Genomic DNA, 24,987 nt, shown 5'->3' on the forward strand with positions numbered 1-24,987 from the left:
TGGGGTGCAGGAGGGGTTCAGCTGACCTGAAGCAGCTCTGGGGTGGCAGCGGCACGCAGTGGGGCTAAGACAGGCTCCCTGCCTGCCCTGGCCCCGTGCCGTGCCACTCACGGAAGTGGACGGCACCACATCCCTGTAGTCCCTGGGGGATGGTGGGCAGAGGGCTCCGCGCACTGCCTTCATCTGAGGGTACCTCCCCCAAAGCTCCCATTGGCCACGGTTCCCCATTCCCAGCCAATGGGAGCTGCGGAGGTCGATGTCTGAAGGTGAGCGCAAAGCACAGAGCCCTCGCCTCCTCTCCCCACTTCTCTGGGGCTGCAGGGACCATGGTATCGCCTGCTTCCCCGAGCAGTACGGGGCCCACAGCGCCACAGGGGTGGCAATCCCACGGGCTGGATCCAAAGGCCTAATGAGCCGGATCCAGTCCGCAGACCATAGTTTGCCCACCCCTGTTTTAGAAGGAATCAAGTCAGAGGATACCTGAACACATGGCTACCTTTCATTAGTTATGCAGAAGGTAAGGGCTAGCACCTTTCTAGAACTTTTCTCATTCAATTCCTATTGGTTCCCATTTGTTTGGTATTATGGAATCATATACACATTGTGGGTAAAATTCTCTTAATCATAGAAATTAGAAAGGTCATTTCACCTATCGTCCTGTTGCTAGTGCAGGATTCCACCTGGCAGTATATTCTGTAATGCTTTGTTTAGTCTAGTTTCAAATATATTTGCACAACTTTACCTTATTGGGTTATACTTGTGCAATAAAGTTTGCATATAAACTCCCAGAACATACCCTGCACATATGAAACACGTACCATGCACACAATTGTTTCCTACACTCAATTCCATAGGCCCTTAGGCTCTACTGCAGTCCACAAAACTCCTGGAGAACCCTGTAGGCACCTAAACTTACTCAGTGCCTAAGTCTCCAGTCTAGAAGTTCTCTAAGTACCTACGGTTCTGCCTGTGGACAACATGCTCTGCTCCCTCCCTCTAGGGAACCAAATGCCTGTCTCCTGCTTGGGCCCCAGAGCAATTCACAAACTGGGAGAAGGCAGGTGTTTGGCTGCCTACATCACGTGGGCCCCTATCCAGTGGGCAAACAGAGGCTGCCTACCAGATTGGATCCCATTCAAAATCTAACTGGAGGAGGAGGTGGTAATGTGCCCACTTTTTAACTTTTAGCCCAGTGGTTAGAGCAGTGTTTGCCAAACAGTGGGTCCCAACCCACAAGTGAGTCACAAGAAAGTTCTAGATGGGTTGTCAGACTGCACTGACCCATCACTGGCCCCTGCCCTAGCAAACAAACATTTATCTCAGCCTGATACAAAGTGGAGGCCCCTTGGGATGGGGAACAGAGTGTTAGAGAGTGAGTTAGTCCCAGCACTCACCCCAGGGGATGGAGCCTGGCTCCCTGCTCCAGGAATTGCAATCTTGTGCATGGGATCACAGCGCCACTCAGGTTTGGACCAGTCACACCTCTGTCATGAAGGTGCCAGGCCAAACTTGAGTGATGCTGTGACCTTATGCACTAAGTCACAGCACTACTCACTCAGACTTGGCTAGCCACCCCTGTCACAGCACTACTCACTCAGACTTGGCTAGCCACCCCTCTGTCGTGGTGGAGGTTGGCCAGACCAAACCTGAATGACACTACAAGGCCATGCACCAGGCTGCAGAACCCTCTGATCAGCATTTCCCATGGGCTAGATTAGGCAGCTTCCCTCTAAGCATGCTAGCTTTTGTGGATTGCTTTCCTATCTCTCCCCATTTATTGCATAGGGAACCTGAGCACCTAACGCAGTGTTGTTTTTGTGATTTTCTAGGTATCTAAAAGGTGCTGTTATGTTCAGTGTGGCAATGACTAAGTCCCTTTGTGGATCAATGTCAAATTGTTTAGACACATGGTGGTACACATGCCATCAAATCTAGTTTATACATTATATGCAAACTCTAGAAAGACATTGACGTGTGCTTACACTCACTCCATACACATTCATGCTGGCTCAGAGCCTGATCCCATTGAAACATATTGCTTACAATGGCAAATACCCCATTGACTTCAAAGGGACCTGAATTTGTACTCTTGTATACACATACTGTGCACATTTGCATAGTACACACACATCTACACATCCTGTTAAACATAAAATTATGCAGTGCTGCTGTAGCCATGTCTGTCCCAGCATACTAGAGAGACAAGCTGGGGGCTGTAATACCTTTTACTGGATCAATAACAGAATAACAGAAGTTAGTCCAATAAAATATACTACCTCCCCCAACTTGTCTGAAACAAAAGTAAACACACATCCCATTGTGCGCAGTCGCATACATCCAATTCCCCTCAGTTAAACATATCCTAATATACACAAGGCCAAATGCAATTTGTGATTGTGTGTGTATTGGGGTATGTACAGTTTTAAACACATAATTATATTCACTTGTAAACACACACACTTCCTGATACACAATACCCATCTTACCACACACATAATTAACACTCCCTAGTCCATTCAGACACACACACATACATTCCCATTACCCACAGTGACTTGCACAGTTACAGCACGCACACGGAATGAAACACACAGGTATCCTGCTGTACACACACACTCACACACACCCTTTGTTGCATGAACACACGTCACAGACACATCCTGGGAAACCACAGGCTGAAACCCCCCCACCCCCTGTCACTGTCACACGCCTCCGGCCCGGCCTTTCCAGCATCGCTCAGCCTGGGGAGGAGAAACAGACAGCTCATCCCGACCCCCAGGGCCAGGAAGGGCCCCGCCTCTCCCAGAGACCGCCGCGCCTCCGTGCATAGTCCCACGGCAGCAGCACGGTGACAGTAGGAACAACCAGCCCAGCAGCAGCAGCCGGAGAAGGCAGCGGGGACTGGGACGGGGACGCAGCGGGAGACCAGAGCCCCCAGCCGGCACCGACCCGAGAGGCACCGCAGTAACATCAGCAGCCGCATCCCTCACCTGCCCCAGGTGAGCGCCCCTTCTCCTGCCCTTCTGCGAGCGGCTCACGCTGCGAGACGGGGCGAGGCAGAGCCGCTGCCGCAGCGCTGGGGCGGGGCTACGTGCCCTTCCCGGGGCCGGGAGGACAGGAGGAGCCCCAGCGGCGGCGGGGCTGGGCGATGCCGGGAAGGGGCACTGAGGGAGGAGAGCAAGGTGCTTGCGGCGCTAGGTTTCCTGGAACCGGAGCTAGGGCGGCGTGTAAAGTATCTGTGCCGTTGCTAAGGGCCTGCTGCTAGCACACTTCCTGCCGCTCCCCAGTCCCGGAGCTTGGTCCAGCAGCAGCATCCATCTCTGCCCTCCTCTGCCAGAGACCTGACTCCCCTGCTTCTTTTCCAGCTTGGAGACCAGTGCAATAGCTTGTGCCATTCAAATACTATTGAGAGCGACTGGAATTGGGCAGCCGCTGGAGTTCAGCTTCTCCTTCCCAGCAAGGTAGGTTACAGCTGATGCAAGCAATGCCTTCCTTTAACTGTGCAGAGAGGTGTGTAGTGTGCCGATTGCTATTGTGCCCAATATACGCATTTCTAGTTAAAATTGGAGTACTGGAAGCCCCTTGTGGGAATTGGGATTTCATTTCTTTGTCCCTCCCTTTGCTGATGAGGAAATGAATCTTAATACCAACAGCACTGTACTGTGCTTTTCTGAAACGCCAGAATTTTTCCTGGTTTCAGAGTAACAGCCGTGTTAGTCTCTATCCGCAAAAAGAACAGAAGTACTTGTGGCACCTTAGAGACTAACAAATTTATTTCAGCATGAGCTTTGGTAAGCTACAGCTCACTTCTTCAGATGCATAGAATGGATCACACAGACAGGAGATATTTATACATACAGAGAACATGAAAAGGTGGAAATACGCATACCAACAGGAAGAGTCTGATCAATTAAGATGAGCTATCATCAGTAGGAGAAAAAAAACTTTTGAAGTGATAATTAAGATGACCCATAGAAAGTGTGAGGAGAACTTAACATAGGGAAATTTTTGCTGGTACTGGTAGAGAGCTTTATGGGGGGTCAGATGTTTGGCGGGGGAGATAGTTTTTCTTTGGAGCAAAGTATACCCCTGTTTCACAAATAGACTAACAGATCAGCTATGGGTTCCTCCTTATACAGGTGAAGAAACCCATACTGAACTGTCATTATATGAGTGATGTATAAGTATGCATACAATATGAAGGGAAAGCCTGTTGCAGAAGTGCTGTATAATGGAAGCAATCACTTAAGGATGAGGGAAAACATGCTCATAGTGCAAATTGAGGGCCTAACCAACTCCTGTTAATGTCAGCAGGAGTCATTCCAATGAGTTTAATAGGAAATGGATCAGAACCTGAGTACTAGCTCCTACTTTAAAACAATACTAGTAAAACATTAATCAAAGAAAGCCACAGTAAAATGTACGGGCTTTGCATAGTTGTAAAATATTACTCATCAGATCTGAACACTGATTAAAACAGGGAATCTACTTCTAGGTCTGAAATTTGCACCTGTTTTGTACTTACATACTGTGTACCTTCTTCAGAAAACAATAATTTCTTAACACCTATCTAATGTCACTGGTGTCATAGAAAAGGAAGATTGTTAAAATAATTTCCATGGCTATCAGAAATGGAAATTTTTCTTCTAAGTAATGTTTTCTATTTTAGTAGATTTTATTAATCTATGTATCTAGTGATCTATAACACACTAGTGTATTGAAGTGAATATAGATTCTTTAGTAAAGAAGATTAAAGATCCAAAATTAAAAGTCCTGAAAATAATTTAAATAGTTGTAAATTTACATAAAAAATCATTTAATCATTCATCAGTTTAGGCACTAAACAGGATGTGAAAGACTCCTTTTCCATCTGGGATCAAATGTAGTCTAGATACATAAGTGTAATATATTAGTTATACAATTATATATTCTTATTATTGGAAATAATACAATTCCAGTTCTCTCACATACTTGGATCAATAATTGCCTAAGAACTGTAGCGTGATTTTTCTGCAAACATTAACCCATTTAACAATTATGTTCTTCCTTTATAAAGTACTTGTAATGATGCCTGACTATAATCACAGAGGCAAGTCCATGGAGTTGGACCATTGTAACTGGTGATGAAATTTGACCCAGTTTATAGTTTCCTTCAATGTCGCTATACATGTAATATAGTTTCTTTTGATAAAGCTGATTACCTTACATAAAGGAAAAACCCTTCCTCTAAGCATCAGCACATTTCCAATACTCAGTAACTTGTTACGAGTGGGGTGAAACCTGTTATAAGTTGAGTTAAAACCCCAGTTAACATAACGGTGAGCATAAACTGCCACCTAAAACAACCTGCCCTATGTGAACGTTCACAGGTACTTTTGTCTGAATATTATTATGGGTAGGTTTTGTGTATGTGTGTGTAGAGAGGGATCACACACAAACTGAGGACAGACAGAGGGAGAGGCAAGAAAGCCAAGTAGGCGCTCTGAGTCTCTAATCACGGTGTGACCCTGGAAAAAAGCTAGAGAGAGCACTTTGGGGTCTGGTGTTGGCTCACGAGGCGTGGGAGTGGAGACTAAAGCTTTGTCTACACTAGTACTTTTGTTGGCAAAGCTTTTATTGGTCAGAGGTGCAAAAAGAACACCACCCCTCAACTGAAAGTTTCACTGACAAAATCACCAGTGTGGGCAGTGTTATGTCAGCAGGAGATGCTCTCCTGCCGACACAGCTACACCACTCATTCGGGGAGGGGGGGGCATTAATTATGTCGATAGGGGAGCTCTCTCCCCTCAGCATAAAGCAGTTATTCAGGAGACCTTACAGCGGCACAGCGGCAGCAGTACATCTGTGTCATTGTAAGGTCCATAGTGCAGACATAGCCTAAGAAATTGCTTCTTCTGTTCTTGGTTCCTTGTGTAGTCACACAGGACTTTGCCCATTCCTTGTAAGTAAACAGACTGCATTGAAGAAAAATACTAGACTCCATCAATTTCTAATTCCAGCTGGAACATCTCCAGGGCCCTAAACTTTTCACTAGCCACTGGGGTAAAAAAGGGGCAACACACTTCTCTTTTTCCACATGTAAATAGTCAGGCTTTTTTCATCAGATCTTGTCTGTTTCTTTCTCTGAAATAATTTATTTTGTAATGTTGTTGCAAAATCTGACTCTTTCCTTCTATTGCAGTCATTAAGTTGAGTGTTTATTTAAGGAAGAGACTTGACTCAATAGGGTTCACCTCCCATTTATTTTGTACTTATTTGGGCTCAGCAATGATGCAGAACTTCCTTTATGACATTTTATAATTTGTCTTAGTCATACAGAATGTGTAAATTCTGTTTTGCATAAGAATGACAAAAATGTCTTCACATAATTCAAGTTTTGATGCAGAGATATTTAATCCACCAGCGTCAGCTGTAAAATTATCCATATTGATTTTGGGTAAATGCATATTTAAAAAAATTTAATGGTCAGATGCTCACATTGTTGAAATGTCACCATTTTTTGAAGGGGCTGTATTATGTATGGACCATATTATTAATGTTTTTATTTAATTTTTTGGAGTTAAGATTAATGCCTATATAGACTAGATGCAACATCTGCATTACAGTTAATGAAACTAATTTTAAAATGGGACTACGCAGTGTGTGAAATTAAGCATGTATGTAGATCTTTGCAGGATCAAGGCCTTATTTTGTCACTGAAGTGCCATTCACTGTATTCTTCCTTCAGGTCTAATGGTATAGAATGGCACCTGGTATAGCAGCTGAGAAGAAGACTGAGGATGAACAGTCATCAAAGTAAGAATCAAAACTAATTTCAGTATCTACTTTTAATTTATATAAATGTACCACTTTTAACTCCTCCCAAATAGCATGTTTTTCATTTCACAACCTAATTTTTTAAATAGTAGAACTCTACAGAACGTATGTGGACTGTGGCTAGGTCTAAGCTCAAAACTTTTGCTGCTATTGTAATATCAGTTAGGCTTGTGATTTCTTTCCAACATTTTTGTCCTGGGAAAAGCCTTAGTGTGGACTCAGTTATAGTGGGAAAAAAGTGCATGGCAGGTATAGTTTTATTTAGTTCAGACGCCAGCACTCTTGCCAATATAAGTTGTGTCTAAATTAGAAAGGTTTGCCAGAATAGCTATACCAGTATGCTTATACTGTCATTGTAGGAACACCACCTCCCTGAACGATGATAGCTACCTCAACAGAAGTGTTCTTCTGTCCACATAGCTACTTCTACATTGGATGTTATTTCATTATAGCTACATTGGTCAGAGCTGTGGTTTTTTTCATATCCCTGACTGACGTAACTATGCTGATATAACTTTCAAGTGTAGACTAAGCCTAAGCTATTAGTTCATGATTCTGGGAGCAGAAGGCACTGGGCCTTTGGCCTCATGTATCGTAAGTAGGATTGCCAATCCTCCAGGACTGGCCTGGAGTTGCCAGGAATTAAAGATTAATCTTTAATTAAAGATTATGTCATGTGATGAAATCTCTAGGATTCGTCCAACCAAAATTGACAACCCTAATCAGAAAGCACTTTGAGGTGTACATCAAGGTCTACACCAGTTTCTGGCTAATAGTTAGAGTTTCCAGCCTGCTGTGGCTTCACTTTGTAAGATGACTTTTGCAAAGTTTCCTTGTCCTAATACAGAAGTTGCATACATAATTTTCCTCTATCCAGTCTGCATTCAACGTAATGTGAGGGTATTATAAAGTGTCAAGGATTTGATTTTTCCCCATTGCTCTTGGCATATTCTAATTCCTCAGTCAGGGCTGATATGCCATCTTTTTTCACTAGCTTGTCAGAGGAGCTGTTTCTAGACAAATGGTTTATCAACCTTTATTTAAAAAAAAACAATGAGGAGTCCTTGTGGCACCTTAGAGGCTAGTGTCTAAGGTGCCACAAGATCTCTTCATTGTTTTTACTGATACAGAGTAACACAACTACCACTCTGAAACCAGTCTTTATTTGTGTCTTTTCTTCTCTTTCTGTTCATTTTTACACTCTTTTCTCTGTTTTCTCTGATCTCTTCTGTATTTTTTTCCCTACTATGTTGTCTCTGATTTCCACTTCTTCCCCATTGTCTCTCTCATCTCCTCTTTTAGATCCCTGTTTATGTTGTCACCAATCTCACCTGCCCCATTCAGATTCTGTCATTGCTTTCCTCCCACTATGGTCTGGGTGCCTGGCTCCAATGGATCCACTCTGCCTGGGATTCTAATTGGGTCTGCCCCTGAAATCCTCAAGAAGGTGGGAGGGCTGGTCAAAATATAATACAGCCTCAGACCATATGAACTTTGCTGCAGTTTCTTCATGTGGCAGGAAGTTGTGATGCACATTGTACCTGCCTGCCACACCCCCATCCTCACCTCCCCCTTACCTTTGGCTCCACAACCAGTTTCACTGCTTAATATTAAATTATTTTAGGCAGGAATGGTAGCACTCCCTGTTATTAAGATTGCCTAACACAAGCCATTATACAATGCCATTTTCAGCTCCTTATAACTTTCAAACTTCAACAGGTAGGGCTGAAATTTTCCATGCAGGCTGGTAAGGAAAATACACTGGTTTGCAGTGTTACTGTTCTGTCAACTTCTTCTTTGAGAAGCTTTAGCACCTCCATGCTTTGGAGCAGGGACTTGAAATTTTGCATGGGGAGGTCTGGGTGTCAGGGATGTACCTTTTGACGATCCCCCTAAAATATGCGCAAATTTGACCAAGTTATAAGTCTATGAAACTTCACAGTTCACATACGCTCAGTAGAGATGTCATAGAATTTTGCTGCTAAATTCTCCAAAGATTCTGTGCTCACTGAGCTTGCCCGCTTTCAAGGCCGGCTCCAGGGTTTTGGCCGCCCCAAGTGGTGTGTGTGAGGGGGGGGAAGATGTGATTGGCAGCAGCTCTACCACCACCGCTTCATTCTTTGGCAGCAATTTGGCGGCAGGTCCTTCCCTCCGAGAAGGACTGAGGGACCCACTGCCAAATTGCCACTGAAGAGCTGGACATGCCACCCCTTTCTGTTGGCCATACCAAGCACCTGCTTGCCGCTCTGGTGCCTGGAGCTGGCCCTGCTCCCACCCCTCACAGCTCATACATGTTTCTGCGTACATGCACCATCCCCACATGGCTGGGCACCTGAATTGAAAGCATGAATCCCATGTCTCTTGTGCTTTCAGTGACTCACAACCCCCCTATCAGGTGTCCAGGCAGTGTGAAGGGGGAAACCACATAACTTGAATGCAGAGAGGTTGAGAGCAGAATCGGGGGGCACTGGGAGGGGAAGGAAAGGAGTAGATTGGACCAAGGAGCTTGTGAGACTGGTACTGGCTGGAGAGGGGAGATGGGGACTGGTTGGTCTCAGAGACTGGAGTGGGAACTAGTGATAGAAACAGGATGGGTTAGGGGAAGCAGGTCTGAAGGGGAGGGAAGAGACTGGAACTGTTTATGCCCCGACATCGGGCCCGGAGAGGTTGCGTTTTTATCAGCGGGCGTCCGCCTTCCTCGGCTCCCTGGATCCTCGTGAGTGCCTGGTCCTGGGAGGGGATTTTAATACCACCCTTGAGGAACGGGACCGCTCGGGGACCGAGCAGTGCCCGGGCCCAGAGCTCGCGGCCGTCCTCCGGGAGATTGAAATCGAAGCCACTCCTCGGGGGACGTCTGGCGCGCCACCACCCGACCGACGTCTCGACGTTCCCTCTCGTCGGAGGTGGAGCCAGTTCGGTCGTGCCGCTCCCGCTGGACCGCATTTATTTGTCAACGTTTTCCACCTTTTCCGGCCACTCTCCGGCTTCGGCCGTCCGCCCTTTGCGGATGCACCATCTGCCACATGACAGCCATCTCTCTGCGCGGAGAGGCCGGGCCGGGCCTATTTGGCACTTTAATAATAGTTTGCTGGAGATGCGGCTTCGTGCGTTCCCTTCGGAAGTTCGGCTGGCCTGGCGAAGTGGCAGCGCGCGCCTTTTCCTCGGCCGCGGGGGTGGGATCTGGAAGGTGCCTGCGTACCCGCTCTTCTGGCCGGACTACACCGGGCGGCCAGCGGCGGAGGAATGCGGCCCATAGAGCAGCTGGAGCGGATAGGTCTTGTGAGCTGGAGAGCGATCTGGCCGCCAGCCCCGAGGATCCTCCCTCCTGCGGAGCGTGCTGGAGAAGCGGGAGGAGCTTCGAGCCCTCGCAGGACCCATCCGGGCCCGGGAGCTTTTGTCGATCCGGCATCCCCTCCTTCGGGAGATGGACCGCGCCCGCTTCTTCTATCGCCCGGAGAAAGAGGGGGCCAAGAACACGTCACTGCCTCCTGGCGGAAGGACGGCACCCCCCCTCACGGGACCCGGCTGGAGGAATGTGCGGGAGGGCCAGGGGCGTTCTACGCGGCCCTTTTCTCCCCGGATCCGACCGATCCTAATGCTTGAGAGTACTCTGGGACGGGCTTCCCGATGTCGACACGGCGACCGGGACCGGCTAGAGCTGCCTCTCACTCTGGCCGATCCTCGGACGCCTCCGCGCATGCCCACCAATAAATCTCGGGCATGGACGGGCTGACCGTGGAGTTCTACCGCGTGTTCTGGGACGTTCTCCTCCGGACCTGTCACCTGCGTCTGGCCGATCTTTGCAGAGCGGGTCTCCCTCTCTTCGTGCAGGCGAGCCGTGCTCGCCTTATTGCCGAAGAGGGGACGGAATGGCTCCGCGACTACGGAATGTGCGTCCCACTCGGCTCCTCAGCACGACGTACAAATCAATTGCAAAGGCCATCTCGGCTACGTTTAGGGTCCGTGCTGGCGACGGGTGTCCATCCAGACCAGACCTACACGCCCCCGGAGCCGCACTATCTGTGTGATAACTTGTAACTGTCCGGGACCTTCTGGAATTAGGGGCTGTAGGGATGGTTCTGTCGTTCGCTCCTCTTGTCCCTGGATCAGAGAGGCGTTCGACAGATGACTACGGGTATCTCCTGGGTACTCTGCGAGCGTTCCGGCTTCGACCCGTTTTGAGGGTTTTCTCGCAGGCTGTGCGCTTCTTGCGGAGTGTCTGTGTCAGGCTGCAACTGGACCCTGACCGAGCCGTCAGCTCGGAGGGGATGCGGCAGGGGTGCCCCCTCTCGGGCCAGGCGTTACGCCTGCGATCGAAGCTCCTTCCTCTGTCTCCTCCGCGAGAGATTTGACGGGGTTGTGCTTCGGAGCCGGAGCTTCGCTGTCCTGTCGGCGTACGCTGAACGATGTGCTTCCTCGTGTCCAGACCCGGGCGACTCCTGCGGGTGAGGCTGCCAAGGTACTGTTACGTCGCGGTCCTCCGCCCGGGTTACAAACTGGATCAAGAGCTCTGCCTGGTGGTCGGGACGGTGGCAGTCGAGCTCCCTCCACCCGCGCTTCAGCATTTCCGGGGAAGCGCGGGTCCGGCTGCTCTATCTCGGCGTACCTCTCTCACGCATACCGTCATTGGACTGCCGGAGAATGCTTGGCGCACGGGTGGAGGGCAGGGTGGCGGGGCGGTCGGACAATGACGGGCACTACTCCGGTGTCTCTTGGGGGGGCACTGGTAGCTAATCCAACTGCTCCGAATCATCTCTGGTACCGCTCAACACCTGGTCCGGCCCGGATTTCCTGACCACACCCCCCTCCAGGCGCGATTCTGGAGTTCTTTTGGCCAGGGACGCATTGGTCTCTGCGAGGGATCCTCCACCTCCTTGGAGGAGGGGGGCAGGCCTGAAGTGCCTTCGCACATCAGGTCCGTGTCTTCCGCTCCAGGCCCTGCAAGAGGCTCCTATGGTGCGGGATATCCGGCGCTGGAAGCGTACTGGCGCACTGCCTCTCTCCGCCGCTTCAGGCTCCGACTACGACTGCTCTTTACTCCATCCGAGCGGTTTCACGCAGACCTCTCGGTGCCGTCTTTCTCACAAGACTCCTCCGACCTGGAAAGCTCTTTTCCGCGACCAGGTCCGTGCGGCCACCGTGGGGGCCGACCTCCTCCGGCGGAGCCCCTGCTACCAATCCCAGCTTCGTGTGCATGGTGGGGAAGTCCCGCCGCGGTGCGCGGAGGCCTGGTCTTGGCGGAGTCACCAGGGTCGGAACCTCACTGGACTATGACCGGGGAGTTGGCTGGATCCCGCTGACGCTCCCCCAGCACATGGGGCTCTCCAGATGCTCCTACTCCCAGGCGCGGGTACTTCAGGCAGGAGGGCCGCTTTCTGTTGCCTGCTCTGCGGCGCTTACCTCGGACGGGTCCTACGAGAGGGCAACGCCCCGCCCCCCTCAGCACCCCGAGGCCCCATGGACATTTTTCTGTAGGGCCCCTTGCCCCGTGGACCAAGCGCCCCCCTTCCTTTCTCTGCAAGCCGGCTGCACTCATGCGCAGCCGGTTCTGTTCCAGACCGCGCCACGGAAATCATTGTACACGTCTCGTTGCTCCACACCCTTCACTACCTCCACTCGCGTCCCGCCCGATACAAATGCGGGACCTCCTGCCCTCTCGAGGGTGAGCAGCCCCGTGGGCCAGCTTGTACTCTGCCCTGCGCCCCGCGGCCCGCATGGGGATGTTCAGTGCGGCTTCCTCGTGGGCCGTGAGACGGTGTTTCTTGGCGCGGTTCCCCCTGCCCCGACACCTGCCCTTTCTGGCGTGAAGAGAGACCTTGGCGCACGTTCTACTGGAGGTGCGCCAGGTTGCAGCCCCTTTCCGCTCCTTCCTGAATCATCTTTTTAGCGTTTCTGGTTGCACTTTTCCCCTCCTTTTTATCTGCAACTCCCTCCGCTGGCCCCCGAATCGCGGGATCGCCTTCTCAACCTCCTCTTGGCCTGGCCACAACTAGCCATCTACAACACCAGGGAGAGTAGGTTGGCCGACGGGACTTCCTGCAGGAGGACCTATTTCCGTCCTCGCGTCTGTTCACGCATCGGGCGAGTTCCTCTGATCGGCGGCGTCCACTGGCTCCCTGATGCCTTTAGAGAGCATGGGCTGCTTGTCCGGGGTTCTCTGCTCGCTCCCATCCGTTCCTTATTAGCCCTATTGACTCACTCCTCGATCCTGTTTTTTTCATTCGTCTGTCCGACCATAATTATTTGGTATTCTAGCCCTGTGGATCCTCCCCTTAGGCTGGGGGGAGGTCCTTTAGAAGTGGACGGGCTTCGCCCGCCCACCCCTGGGATGCCAATAGGCTAACATACCTGTTTCTCAGTACTTTACTGTAGCCATCTGGCCTTGCCCCATCACAGAGGTAAATGAGTAAGGGGGTTGCAGGAAGACACAGGACAGTCTCCTGTTAAGGTTTCTATGCCACAAAGTTCCAGTGCTATAGCGGGCAAGTCACTTAAACTAAACTTTTCATAGATGGTCACTAATTGTTCTTCATTTTCTGGGTGCCCATTTTGAGATGCTGAGGTCTGATTTGCAGAAGTGCTGAGTGTTTACAGATACCTTGAACAAAGTTTGAATATTGTGCAGTAAATAAGGCCTGGGACCACACACTGAACAACGAGGATAAAACAAAATATTGAATAGCTGCTCATTTAATGAGCACAGTGCATCCTGTGCACTGAATGAGGCAGAGGGTCTATTTGAAAAAAACAGTATGTGATCATGTCATTAAATACTGTCTCATAATGCATACACACAAAGAGTTGAGTTAAAAGTGCACAGGAAACCTTAATTCTGGCTTTTTCTAACTTTTGAGCTCTAGACTTTTACAACCTTAGTAATGTTCTTTTAACATATTTTTTTGGAGTTTAATATGTATTTTCCACTTCCATGACAGAGATAACTTAATTCATCTCTCCAACCCTCATCTTGAGAAAATGAAAGATGATATCCTGTACCATTTTGCTCTTGGGACTGGCACTCATGATTTTCCTGCCTTGTTTGGAGATGTCAAGGTAAGAACTTTGATTTCATTCTGGAAGTTTAAAAATGTCATGCAACTCCCACTAAAATTTAATTGTGTCCAGGATGAAATTAAAGACAGCGGCATGAATCAGTTTGAGAAATGCATGGAAAGAAGGTAAGACCTTCTCAGTGGGAACCTGGCATCATCGTACAATTTTTAGGTTTACCAGAGCTGCCAGTGTCCTTTTGTGAATATTGGGCCAAAGTCTGCAGTCCCTACTCAGGCTTCAGCCAGGCAAATCTCCCTGGTGAGGCCTTTCCCTGTTCCCACTGAAGTCAATACCAAACTTTCACTCATTTCAGTGGGAGCCAGTTCAAGGTCTTAGCATCCTAGCTGAAGTTTTATATGGGTAAGGACTGAGTGGGTACTGCAGACTTTGGCCCATATTGCATTTACTGAGTACACTAGTATTTTCTCCTGCTTTTGCATCTACAGTGGTAGCTTCTTGTACAAGGTTTATATGAAGTGAGATGAGTTGCCCATTCCACTAAAAACAAAAACCCCATACCCGAAATAACACTCCTGAGGTGACAGAAAGTGCCTTATTTGCAAGTCCTATTTTTAAGGTATATTTTATACATTAACTGTCAAAATTAAATTTGTGAGAGCTAACATTAACTGCCTTTTTAGGATACAATGCTACTAGCAAAAGTGTTACAGCAGTGGTGGGCAACCTGTGGCCTGTCAGGGTAGTCTACTGGCGGACGACGAGACAGCGTTTACATTGACTGTCCACACGCATGGCCGCCTGCAGCTCTCAGTGGCCACGGTTTGCTGTTCTTGGCCAATGGGAGTTGTGGGAAGTGGCGGCCAGCATGTCCCTGTGGCCCACACCACTTTCTACAGCACCCATTGGCTAAGAACGGTAAACCACAGCCACTGGTAGCTGTGGGCAGTCGTGCCTGCGGATGGTCAATGTAAACACTGTGTCACGGCCTGCCAGCAGATTATCCTGATGGATTACATGCGGCCTGCAGGCTGCAAGTTGCCCGCCACTGTGTTACAGTGTATGTGCCCTGGAAATGGATTCTATGTGGATACTGGATTAAAAATAAATCTCATGGTATTATTTAGGCTTGCTGTTTGAACTCTTGGGTTTGGCAATTCCAGCTGGGAAGTGCTATCTCAGCCTCAGGGTTCATTCCTAGCTAGTTCTCTATATGCCAGTATAGTTAAGGAGCCCTCCCTCCCTTGGTATATTCAGATAATTTCTCCTTTACATCCACTCTGCCTCTGGCACCTGTTATTAAAAACACACCCCAATACAAAACGCCATTTTAAATATATGCAACCCTAGTTCTACATTTTGTACTATACTAATGAAATTCCATTGTCTGGCAATGGCAGAGAACTTCTGAGACCACGTTAAGCCTTATTTTCAAACATTTATCTTTACAGACCTCTACAAGGAGTGTAATAATAAAAATAATGTAGTTGGGAATAATTCTGATTAAACCTTTTGCATTATCGTCTTTACCTTTCCTTGTTCTGGAATATGCTGCATCATGTGGTCAGCTGCATAACTGATGTGGTTTGTTGAATTCTGTCCATGCTAGTTTGTGTGTGTTGGAGGAAGCCCGTCACGGATGAAAGCTTTTATCACCTACATAGCTGAAGAGCTTGGACTTGGGAGTGTCGGTGCTGACTATCCCAACATCTGTGCCGGAACTGACCGTTATGCAATGTACAAAGTAGGACCCGTGTTATCAGTCAGTGTAAGTATTAAGCATTAAGAGGCGGGGGGTAGAGAGAGGAATTCTATTTGCTGGTGCTTCTAAAGAAAAGGACAAGGCCTAGTCCTTGATTTTTGGTCTGAGTGGTCCTGAAGTAGAACAGAATGTTTTTCAATATACAATGCAGTAGTTGCAACTGAATCAACAATTTAATCATATCTTAAATGGGACATGAATGCATATTTTTTTTAAAGCCAGAAGGTCTACACTGCAATTTTTAGCCCTGCAGTCAAAGTCCTATGAGCTCGAATCAGTTGGCCCAGCTCCAAGAGTCAATGCCAGTGTTTTTTTATTGCAGTGTGGACGTACCCAAAAGCACTTTTGAAAACCCACTCTAGCCCATAGCATCAGCTCCACAACTGTGGCCTTATTGTGCTCTCTTCCCCTCAAGGTGTGAAGTGTCACATCATGATGTAAGCGGGAGCAGATTCAGGCTTGTGAACTTTGTGACTATACCACAGCCTCTGCCTTTTGTAAGATTTTAGCTCAGCTAGAATCACCAGTATTTCAGATCATTAAGAACTAGCATGAACATTGCTCTTGGCCCATGTAGAAGCTTTGTGAGGGCATGTAACTGTAAAAGATTAGAATGGGACTCAGGTTTAGAATATAGAAAATATAACATTTTTAAAATTAACATAACCCAGGGTATTAGGGAACACTGGACCTGATCCAAAGTCCATTGAAGTCAATAGAAGTCTTTCCATTGACCACAATAAACTTCTGCCCTGCCCCATAGGTTACGTTTGTACAAGAATACTTTTGCATGTATTTTTCATAGTAATTCATTAAAGAGATCTGCTCCAATTCCCGACTTGTCTGTTAATAATGTATATTAATGTTCAGTGTGACTGTCTGATTTCATTTCAGCATGGTATGGGCATTCCCTCTATCGCAATCATGTTACATGAGCTGATCAAGCTGTTATATCACTCCAAGTGTTCCAACGTAACCATTATTCGCATTGGCACCTCTGGTGGAATAGGTATTTCCCCTTCATATTTCTCTTTTCTTGAAATTAAAGCATCTCTGTAGTTAAAGGTTTATAAAACAGAGGCATAATAATGATAATGTCTAACACTTATTTCATTTTCAGAGGACTTTACAAATTAATTAATGCTCATGACGATTTGGTGAATATTTAAATAGATAAAGCAGAAGTTAAAAAGTGACTTGCAAAGGAAAATAAATTGGATTTGTTTCCTCTTTTCCTTCTTTATGGCATATAAATAAATCTTGAAGACTTTTAAAAAAAATATTTTGCTTGGTTTTTACATTAACAATTCTGTTCCTGTCTAGCCTGAATATTTCTCTGATGACTGGAGAACTAGTGAAATGGTGACACAAGAGTTAAGAGAGTGAAAGCTGAACAACTGAAAGGGAGTTTTAATCAGTCTGTGTAAAATTTTTGCTTGTTTTTGTTAATATCTATTTGGTTCAAATAACTAAAGATTTTGAATAAAGGGGGACTAGATTCAAGATTCAGCAATAATACCTTTTAAATTAAGGTGTCAGAGCTAACATTATACATCCCAGAGAAGTCCTCCATCCAAATAAGGGAGCACCGAAATTGACATTCCTGTTTGTTCTAATATTAAGAAAAACAGAAGAAATTCCTTTCAGGGCATCATAGAGAAGTGAAAAAGAATGCAAGTCCAATATTTTAAAAAACGCACACCTTTTTAGGGTTTTAAGATCATCTTTAAAATACTGGTACAGTCCCAGTGAGTGCATCTTAATTCTGCTATAGGACACGTGAGTTCCTATCTTTCACACCTTAGTTCATAATTCTGGATCATGACAGAGAGAGAGAGAATGTTCAGGTTTTCAGTCATACATAGAACTCTTATTTTTCCTTAGACTTAATTACCCATCAGATAAAAAAAAAATCTTTGATTTATATAATTTTACAATAAAAGGCGACATCTCACTCCCCAGACAGGAAGATGTGCTTGAGTGAAGAGATCTGCAGCAAGCTGGAGAAAAGCTCATTCGTGCCCTGTGTGAAACATTTCCTTAACAGTTTGGATTTGTCAGACCATTAAGAATACTTTATAGCCCTTTGTGTTGTCCTTTGTGTAAATACCTTTTTAAGTAGCAGAATACTGTGTCTCCTCTAGAGAGTTATTTTAAAGTATTTGGAATAATAAACTACAAACATGCACATAGATCCTAATACTTCTCCTATTGAATTTAATGGCAACTCTCATTGATTTCAGTAGGAGCAGGTTTGGGCTATAATGTACCTTGTTTACTTACGATCAGAGAGGCCGAACAGCTCACTATATGTATTTTTTTTTTTACAACAGGTCTGGAGCCAGGCTCAGTGGTAATAACCAGTCAATCAGTAGATGCTACCTTCAAGCCTCAGTTTGAACAGGTTATCCTGGGAAAGACTGTAATTCGCAGTACCAACCTTGATGACCAACTAGCTAAGGAATTGATGCAGTGCAGTAAGGAGATAAATGAATTCAATACAGTAATTGGAAATACTATGTGCACTTTGGATTTCTATGAAGGTAAAGCTAGCAATAGAACAATAGAAGTAAATTAGTAAACAGTAACATATGCAAATAAAACTGGATTAGGGGATTTAGGCCCCAATCCAGCAAAGCACTTAAATATGTGCTTAGCTTTAATGAGATGAGTATTCAGGTTGATCTAAATGAAACTACAGCTCACATGCTTAAATTTAAGCATGTATTTAAGCCCTTTGCTATATTATGGTGTAATTTTGTGATGTCCCCCCCCAGTGATTATCTAAAAAAAGAGTTGGCAATGACTGACAGCTGATAAATTGTATGTCTTTTGATTACTGAATTATCAAGGTATTTATTTAGTGGAGTTGCTATAATCACTGTTAGTGCCCTGTGGAATTGGATAAGGAGAGTTATTGGCTGGTTTTTTCTTTTAATTATTCATGTGTCTAGAAGAAATTTTCGGTAAGCAGCCCTGGAAAGAGTTGCTGATTCATCCTTAATTAACCATTAATTGTATGTTACATCAATAGTGCCACATTTGGGATGGGCAAACATCACATATTTAAATTTGGGATTGATTTAGATAAGCATCCACAATTTCAGATGTTTCTCTGAACCTCCCAGGTCTACAAACTGAGCTGGAAATCTTGAGAACAAGCGTTCTCCCCAAATATCTGGCACTTTTGCCTCTAGTTGTGGCTGGATATACTGCAAGAAGGGCTTTGCTTGGAGGGAACACAATCCATGGTTCTAGTAGTGCTTAAGGCAGATCTCAAGTAGAATAATGTCAATATGTGAGAACTGTAAAGTTTATTTTGGCTGTATGCAATCTAACACTGCTTAATAAAAAAATCTAGCTCTTTGGGGAAGCCCCAAAGAGCTAGAATAAGCTAACTCTTTCCTAAAAATAGGCACCAATAATGTCCGATTTTACAAAACTCTTGATTTCTCCTTATGTTAAAAAGTCTTCTAAGCATCAAAAGGGATGAGATTGTTCCTCCCCTCTCTGGATCAGAAAGGCATTAGAAGATCTGCATGCTTTTTTAGGGGACTGTTAAACTCAAAAGTATTCAATACGTCAAAGTAACAGAGAGGAAATGTCACAATTAAAATCTGATACTTAATTCATCTGAGGGACTATAGCCTACATTTTCCTGTTTATGAGTTGGATAATTTAGTTCAGGGGTTCTCAAACTGGGGGTTGGGACCCCTCCAGGTGTTGCAAGGTTATTACATGGGGGGTTGCGAGCTGTCGGTCTCCATCCCAAACCCCACTTTGCCTCCAGCATTTATAATGGTGTTAAATATGTAAAAAAGTGTTTTTAATTTAAAAGGGGGGTCACACACAGAGACTTGCTATGTGAAAGTGGTCACCAGTACAAAAGTCTGAGAACCACTGATTTTAGTTGGTCTTTTCATATCTACTTACTCTGATCCTAAATTCAAATAATAACTAATAAATTATGTTTATAGAGTGCCTTTTAAGTGAAAACTCAGCTTACTGCAGTGATAAAAATTAGGAAGGGTATATTAGAAATTGTAATAATCTTGTGTCCCTTAGAGACTGAAACTGTCCCCTGTACTTTCATCAGTACCAAAAAACAATCTATATTTATATGCGTTACAGGCCAAGCCCGTCTGGATGGTGCAATCTGTTTATATGTTGAAGAAGAGAAACTGCAGTATTTGAAGGCAGCTTATGATGCTGGAGTCCGAAACATTGAGATGGAATCTTCAGTTTTTGCTGCTCTTTGTAATCTTAGTGGTGTCAGAGGTAATTGGATATATGGCATTTTATTTAGACTGAATCATCTGTGTTTCAGAAAACATACAGTGTACAGAGTTTCAAAGCAATACATTCATTGCAGTGTAAAGCTATGATACTGCACTATTTGCATATATGATTATAAATATTTATAGATGCTGTTAAGTTTTATTCGCTAGAACTTTGCAGTGTATGTATGCCAGGTCTATGTAAACCCCCTCACACAGCTCTGATCCAGTTTAGTCCTCATTAGTAGCTATTCCAGCCCTTGCCTTGCACTGAGAAGCAGTCATGCAAGTACCAAAGTATCTGAAGGTACTATTGTAGCTGCCTTAAAGTCAGATAGGAAACTGCAGTAACTTTAATCAGTCAGGTAGCCTCTATATACATGAAACTATACTCGCTTTCTTTACTTGCATATCAAAATGAAATATCAAGAGAGTAATTAGATTTTTATTTGAAATTCTGAAACAATTAAGAAGGATTTTTAGTTGCCTGGTGAATAATGGGGTTCCCAATTTAAGAAGTATGCACTCTTGTGAACTTTAGTTATGAGGTAGTTAATGTTTACGTAGGTGACCTAAGAAAAGTTGATCTGGTACAACTTTAGAGTAGTCATTTATGTTACTCTCCCATTTGCTATGTCCATGTTCTACGGTCACAAAGTCTCCCTCATGCTCTAATATGTCTGTTAGTCTATAAGGTGCCACATGACTCTTTGCTGCTTTTAAAGTCTTCCTTTTCTAACTGGTTTGAGATATGAGAGCATAACTTGTTGTGAGGAGTTTATTACCTCTTTTACTCCCATTTTTTCTCTCCTTGGGAAGCCCACACTGCACCTGCTCTCTTCATCACTATTATTACCCACAGTAGTTGGATTCAAGCTAGCTCAAGTAGGTTAGCCCACGCACAGTGTTTGCTGTGTAGACATACCCTTATTCTCTGATGCAATTTTACGAATCAGACGTCTTGAAAAAAAAATCCGATTCAGAAAAGGTTCTAATCATACAATGACCATGAATGTTCTGAATGTGACCATAGGTTGGAGCAGCTCCATCAGCTTTATTAATAGCTTGATAGTTTGCTTCCAACTATTAGTAATTTTAAAAACAACATCTACAGTGAGATAGGTACTTAATTTAGTTATTTATTATAAGGTATGATTTCCACTGCGAACTGCTCAAACCCATCACTGAAACTATTAGTTTCCTTGGATTTCTCTCCTCCTGTCTGTTTTGATACCTCAAATGGGGGTGTACAAGTAGAAGATACTCTCACGCTTTCTCACTGTGAAAGTTACGTAAATGTCATTTCTAACAAACACTATTTCTTTTATCTCTAGCTGCTGTGGTGTGTGTCACACTTCTGAATCGACTTGAAGGGGATCAGATTAGCAGCTCACATGATGTGCTTGTGGAGTATCAGCAGAGACCGCAGAAATTAGTGGGACACTTCATTAAGAAGTGCCTTGGGAAAGTGTGATGTACTCACCCCTTTGCTGATTATTAGCAGAAAGCTAGTATTTCGTCTGACTTGAAATAATGCTCATAACTATAAATGCCTATAAAAGCTCTTTTTTACCTCAGGATAGCTTACACCAACCAAAATGCACAAAAGCTAATCATTAGTAGCTGTATGTTTCAGTAGCAGAACATGCTGAATAATTTTAAATGAAGATTTACCTTATTTATATTATATTAGAGGACATACGGTTTTACACTTTTCTGTATACAGTAACTCCTCACTTAACTTCGTAGTTATGTTCCTGAAAAATGCTGCTTTAAATGAAACAATGTTAAGCAAATCCAGTTTCCCTGTACGAATTAATGTAAATAGGTGGGGTTAGGCTCCAGGGAAATTTTTTTTGCCAGACAAAAGACACATTTATATGTATGTGTATATATACATACATACACATACATACACACACACACACACACAATGTCTTTTGTCTGGTGAAAATTTTTTCCTTGGAACCTATTTGGTTGGTGTAACATTTTTCAGGAACACGCACACACACAGTATAAGTTTTAAACAAAAAACTTAATACTGTATATAGCAATGATGATTGTGAAGCTTGGTTGAGGTGGTGGAGTCACAGGGTGGAAGAGGGAGGGATATTTCCCAGGGAATGCCTTACTGCTAAATGATGAACTAGCACTGAGCTGAGCCCTCAAGGGTTAACTCATTGTTAATGTAACCTCACACTTTACAAGGCAGCAGGAATGGAGGGAGGAGACACAGCATGACAGAGACAGAGACACACTGTGTGTGTGTGTGCGCGCGAGAGAGAGAGGGAGAGACAGAGACACACAATGTTTGTGAGTGGGACAGTCGTGCATTGACCCTTTAAGTACGCTGACCCCATTCTAAGTACATTGCCTCTTAAAGTAGATCAGCAAGTTGAGACAGCAGCTGCTGCCAGCAAGCTTCCTGAGCCCTGTGGTGTGTCCCCTGTTCTGTGGAAATGGGGTATGGGAGCAGGGGGAGGGGGACACCCTGACATTAGCACCTTGCTTCCTCCCCATGCACGGCAAGCAGGAGGCTCCTAGGAGCAGCTCCAAGGGATAGGGCAGGAGAAGCACATTGCAGTGGGTGGAGGGACAGCTGAACTGCCCGGCAATTGATCCCTCTGCAGCAGCCGCCCAGCAGACTAACTTAGCAGAGCTGCTAGGGGGGCTGCCGGTCAACCCTGGTTCCACCCTGGTACCAAGCAGGCTGCTCTTTCTACAAGCACTGGACAAAGCAGGTGGCTGCCAAAAAACATTATAAGGAAGCATTGTGCAACTTTAAATAAGCATGTTCTCTAATTGATCAGCAACGTAACAACTAAACAAACAATGTTAAGTGAGGAGTTATTGTATAAGAAATTAGCCCTAATGTGCAGGATTAGACAATAGTAATATATAAAAAAAGCTTTATTTATTCATTCTAGCAAGAAGAATATGTTAAGTATTTGCAAAGCCAAACATTAAAACTAGCTTCAAAAGAAGAGCTAAATTCATTGCCTCAAAATGCCATGTAAATACTTATCACTACCTTTTATACTCATTTCACACAAGTGATCTGGCAAAAACAAGGTGTACTGTAAATCCTTACTGTGTTTCATATTTAGTAATCTTTGAGTAAACTGCATTATTCTCATCTCAGTAAAAAAATCATGAAATGCTTAAGTCTGGGACTGAATTTCCACACCATTCCTCAGCTTCCAAGCCATGATTAAACAAAGCAATTTGTACGTAACTTTGTGCTTAATATGTGCTTAAATCCATATATATTCAGCAAAGCACTTAAGCATGTTTTTAAGTCCCATAGTTTAAATTAATCATGTGAGAACTGAAGGCACTCACAGGAGATATACACTACTCAGGATTGGGGACAGGTTCTCTCTCTCCTGATTATTTCACAGTCATCACCTTTCTTCTTAACTTACCTTCACCTCCACATCCTCGGGATGGCAGTCACTCCTGCAATCATTCATAGTTCTTTTGAAGAATTCGGGAATGCCTTCAGCTATTGAAACAAATCCACATTTGACGTCTCTAAAGAGCATCTCTGCATTCCTCCATTACCATCACCCTGGGTCTCTTTAAAATTGCTCTCTTTACAACTGTGGACTCTGGATAACTAAGAAAAACTGTGTGTCCTGCAATGGATGGTGCGAATGGTATAAAAGTAATACTTGAGAATGGAGAAAGGTAAATACTGGTGTTCCCCATGGGTCTGTACTGTGACCAGTTCTATTCAACATAGTCATAAATGATCTGGGAAAGGGGGTAAACAGTAAGGCGGCAACGTTTGCAGATGATACAAAACTAGTCAAGATAGTTAAGTCCAAAGCTGACTATGAAGAGTTACAAAGGGATCTTACAAAACTGGGTGACTGGGAAACAAAATGGCAGATGAAATTCAGTGTTGATAAATGCAAAGTAATGCCCATTGGAAAACATAATCCCAACTATACATATAAAATGGTGGGGTCTAAATTAGCTGTTACCTTTGTAGAAAGAGATCTTGAAGTGATTGTGGATAGTTCTCTGAAAACATCCACTCATTGTTCAACGGCAGTCAAAAAAGCAAACAGGATGCTGGAATCATTAGGAAAGGGATAGATAATACAACAGAAAATATTATATTGCCTGTATATAAATCTGTGGTATGCCCATGGTGTGCCCACATCTTAGATACTGTCACTCCATCTCAAAAAAGATATGAGAATTGGAAAAGTACAGAAAAAGGCAACAAAAATGATTAGTGGTATGGAACGGCTTCGATATGAGGAGAGATTAATAAGACTTTTCATCTTGGAAAAGAGATGATTAAGGGGGGGATACGATAGAGGTCTATAAAATCATGACTGGTGTGGAGAAAGTAAATAAGGAAGTGTTTATTTACTCCTCACAACACAAGAACTAGGGATCACCAAATGAAATTAATAGGCAGCATGTTTAACATAAACAAAAGGAAGTATTCACACAACACAGAATCAACCTGTGGAACTCTTTCCCAGAGGATGTTGTGAAGGCCAGGATTATAGCAGAGTTCAAAAAAGAACTAGATAAGTTAATGGAGGATAGGTCCATCAATGGCTATTAGCCAGGATGAGCAGGAATGGTGTCTCACCTCTGTTTGCCAGAAGCTGGGAATGGGTAATGGGATGGATCTCATGATGATTGCCTGTTCTGTTCATTCCTTCTGAAGCACTTGGCATTGGCCACTACTGAAAAACAGGATACTAGGCTAGATGGACCTTTGGTCTGACCCACTATAGCCATTCTTATGTTCTTGAGGAGATATGGAGAAACTAACCAAAGTATATGGCACTAATCCAGCCTGGACAAGTTTTCTTTCTGTGTATCGTAGCCAATCACCACTCAAGTGATGTAGAGCTACATTATATATCCCATAAGGAGTGATGTGACCATTCTGTATATATAGTCCTCCCCAAAACATGAGAAAATTCTAAAAGCAGGTAAAAAAAAACCAGTCAGCAACAAAAAGGCTAAGGAATAATGCCACTAGATGGCAGCTGTAGTAGCATCTTATTCCCATTGGACCCGTTTTACAACAGGGAAGCATGTAATAAAGGATGTCCAGGCAGCACTGAAGAGATGAAAGAGAAAAAATGT

The 24,987-nt window shown here is 44.7% G+C and overlaps 1 protein-coding gene and 1 long non-coding RNA gene across 3 annotated transcripts in view; one reads left to right on the plus strand and one right to left on the minus strand.

Moving 5' to 3' along the window:
* The window catches only part of LOC116834609 (uncharacterized), a 16,836-nt gene extending 13,768 nt beyond the window's left edge, over positions 1 to 3,068 (minus strand). The window contains exon 1 of the long non-coding RNA XR_004375997.2: positions 2,991 to 3,068. This is a non-coding gene — a long non-coding RNA (uncharacterized LOC116834609). The remainder of the gene's footprint in view (positions 1 to 2,990) is intronic.
* UPP1 (uridine phosphorylase 1) lies at positions 2,799 to 23,026 on the plus strand. Of its 2 annotated transcripts, XM_032796823.2 has the most exons (9): positions 2,799 to 2,999; positions 3,366 to 3,461; positions 6,728 to 6,795; positions 13,752 to 13,869; positions 15,437 to 15,595; positions 16,484 to 16,598; positions 17,923 to 18,132; positions 19,721 to 19,867; positions 21,201 to 23,026. In XM_032796823.2, the coding sequence occupies exons 3-9, from the start codon at positions 6,743 to 6,745 to the stop codon at positions 21,338 to 21,340; spliced, it is 942 nt and encodes a 313-aa protein (XP_032652714.1). In that variant the 5' UTR covers positions 2,799 to 2,999; positions 3,366 to 3,461; positions 6,728 to 6,742; the 3' UTR covers positions 21,341 to 23,026. The 2 variants fall into 2 exon arrangements, with proteins under 2 accessions (XP_032652714.1, XP_032652713.1); XM_032796822.2 differs by lacking the exon at positions 2,799 to 2,999 and having other exon boundaries at positions 3,121 to 3,461.
* The last annotated feature ends 1,961 nt before the right edge of the window (positions 23,027 to 24,987 follow it).

This window comes from Chelonoidis abingdonii, chromosome 2 (genome assembly GCF_003597395.2).
Source record: "Chelonoidis abingdonii isolate Lonesome George chromosome 2, CheloAbing_2.0, whole genome shotgun sequence".
In the NCBI taxonomy this organism is placed as follows: domain Eukaryota; kingdom Metazoa; phylum Chordata; order Testudines; family Testudinidae; genus Chelonoidis; species Chelonoidis abingdonii.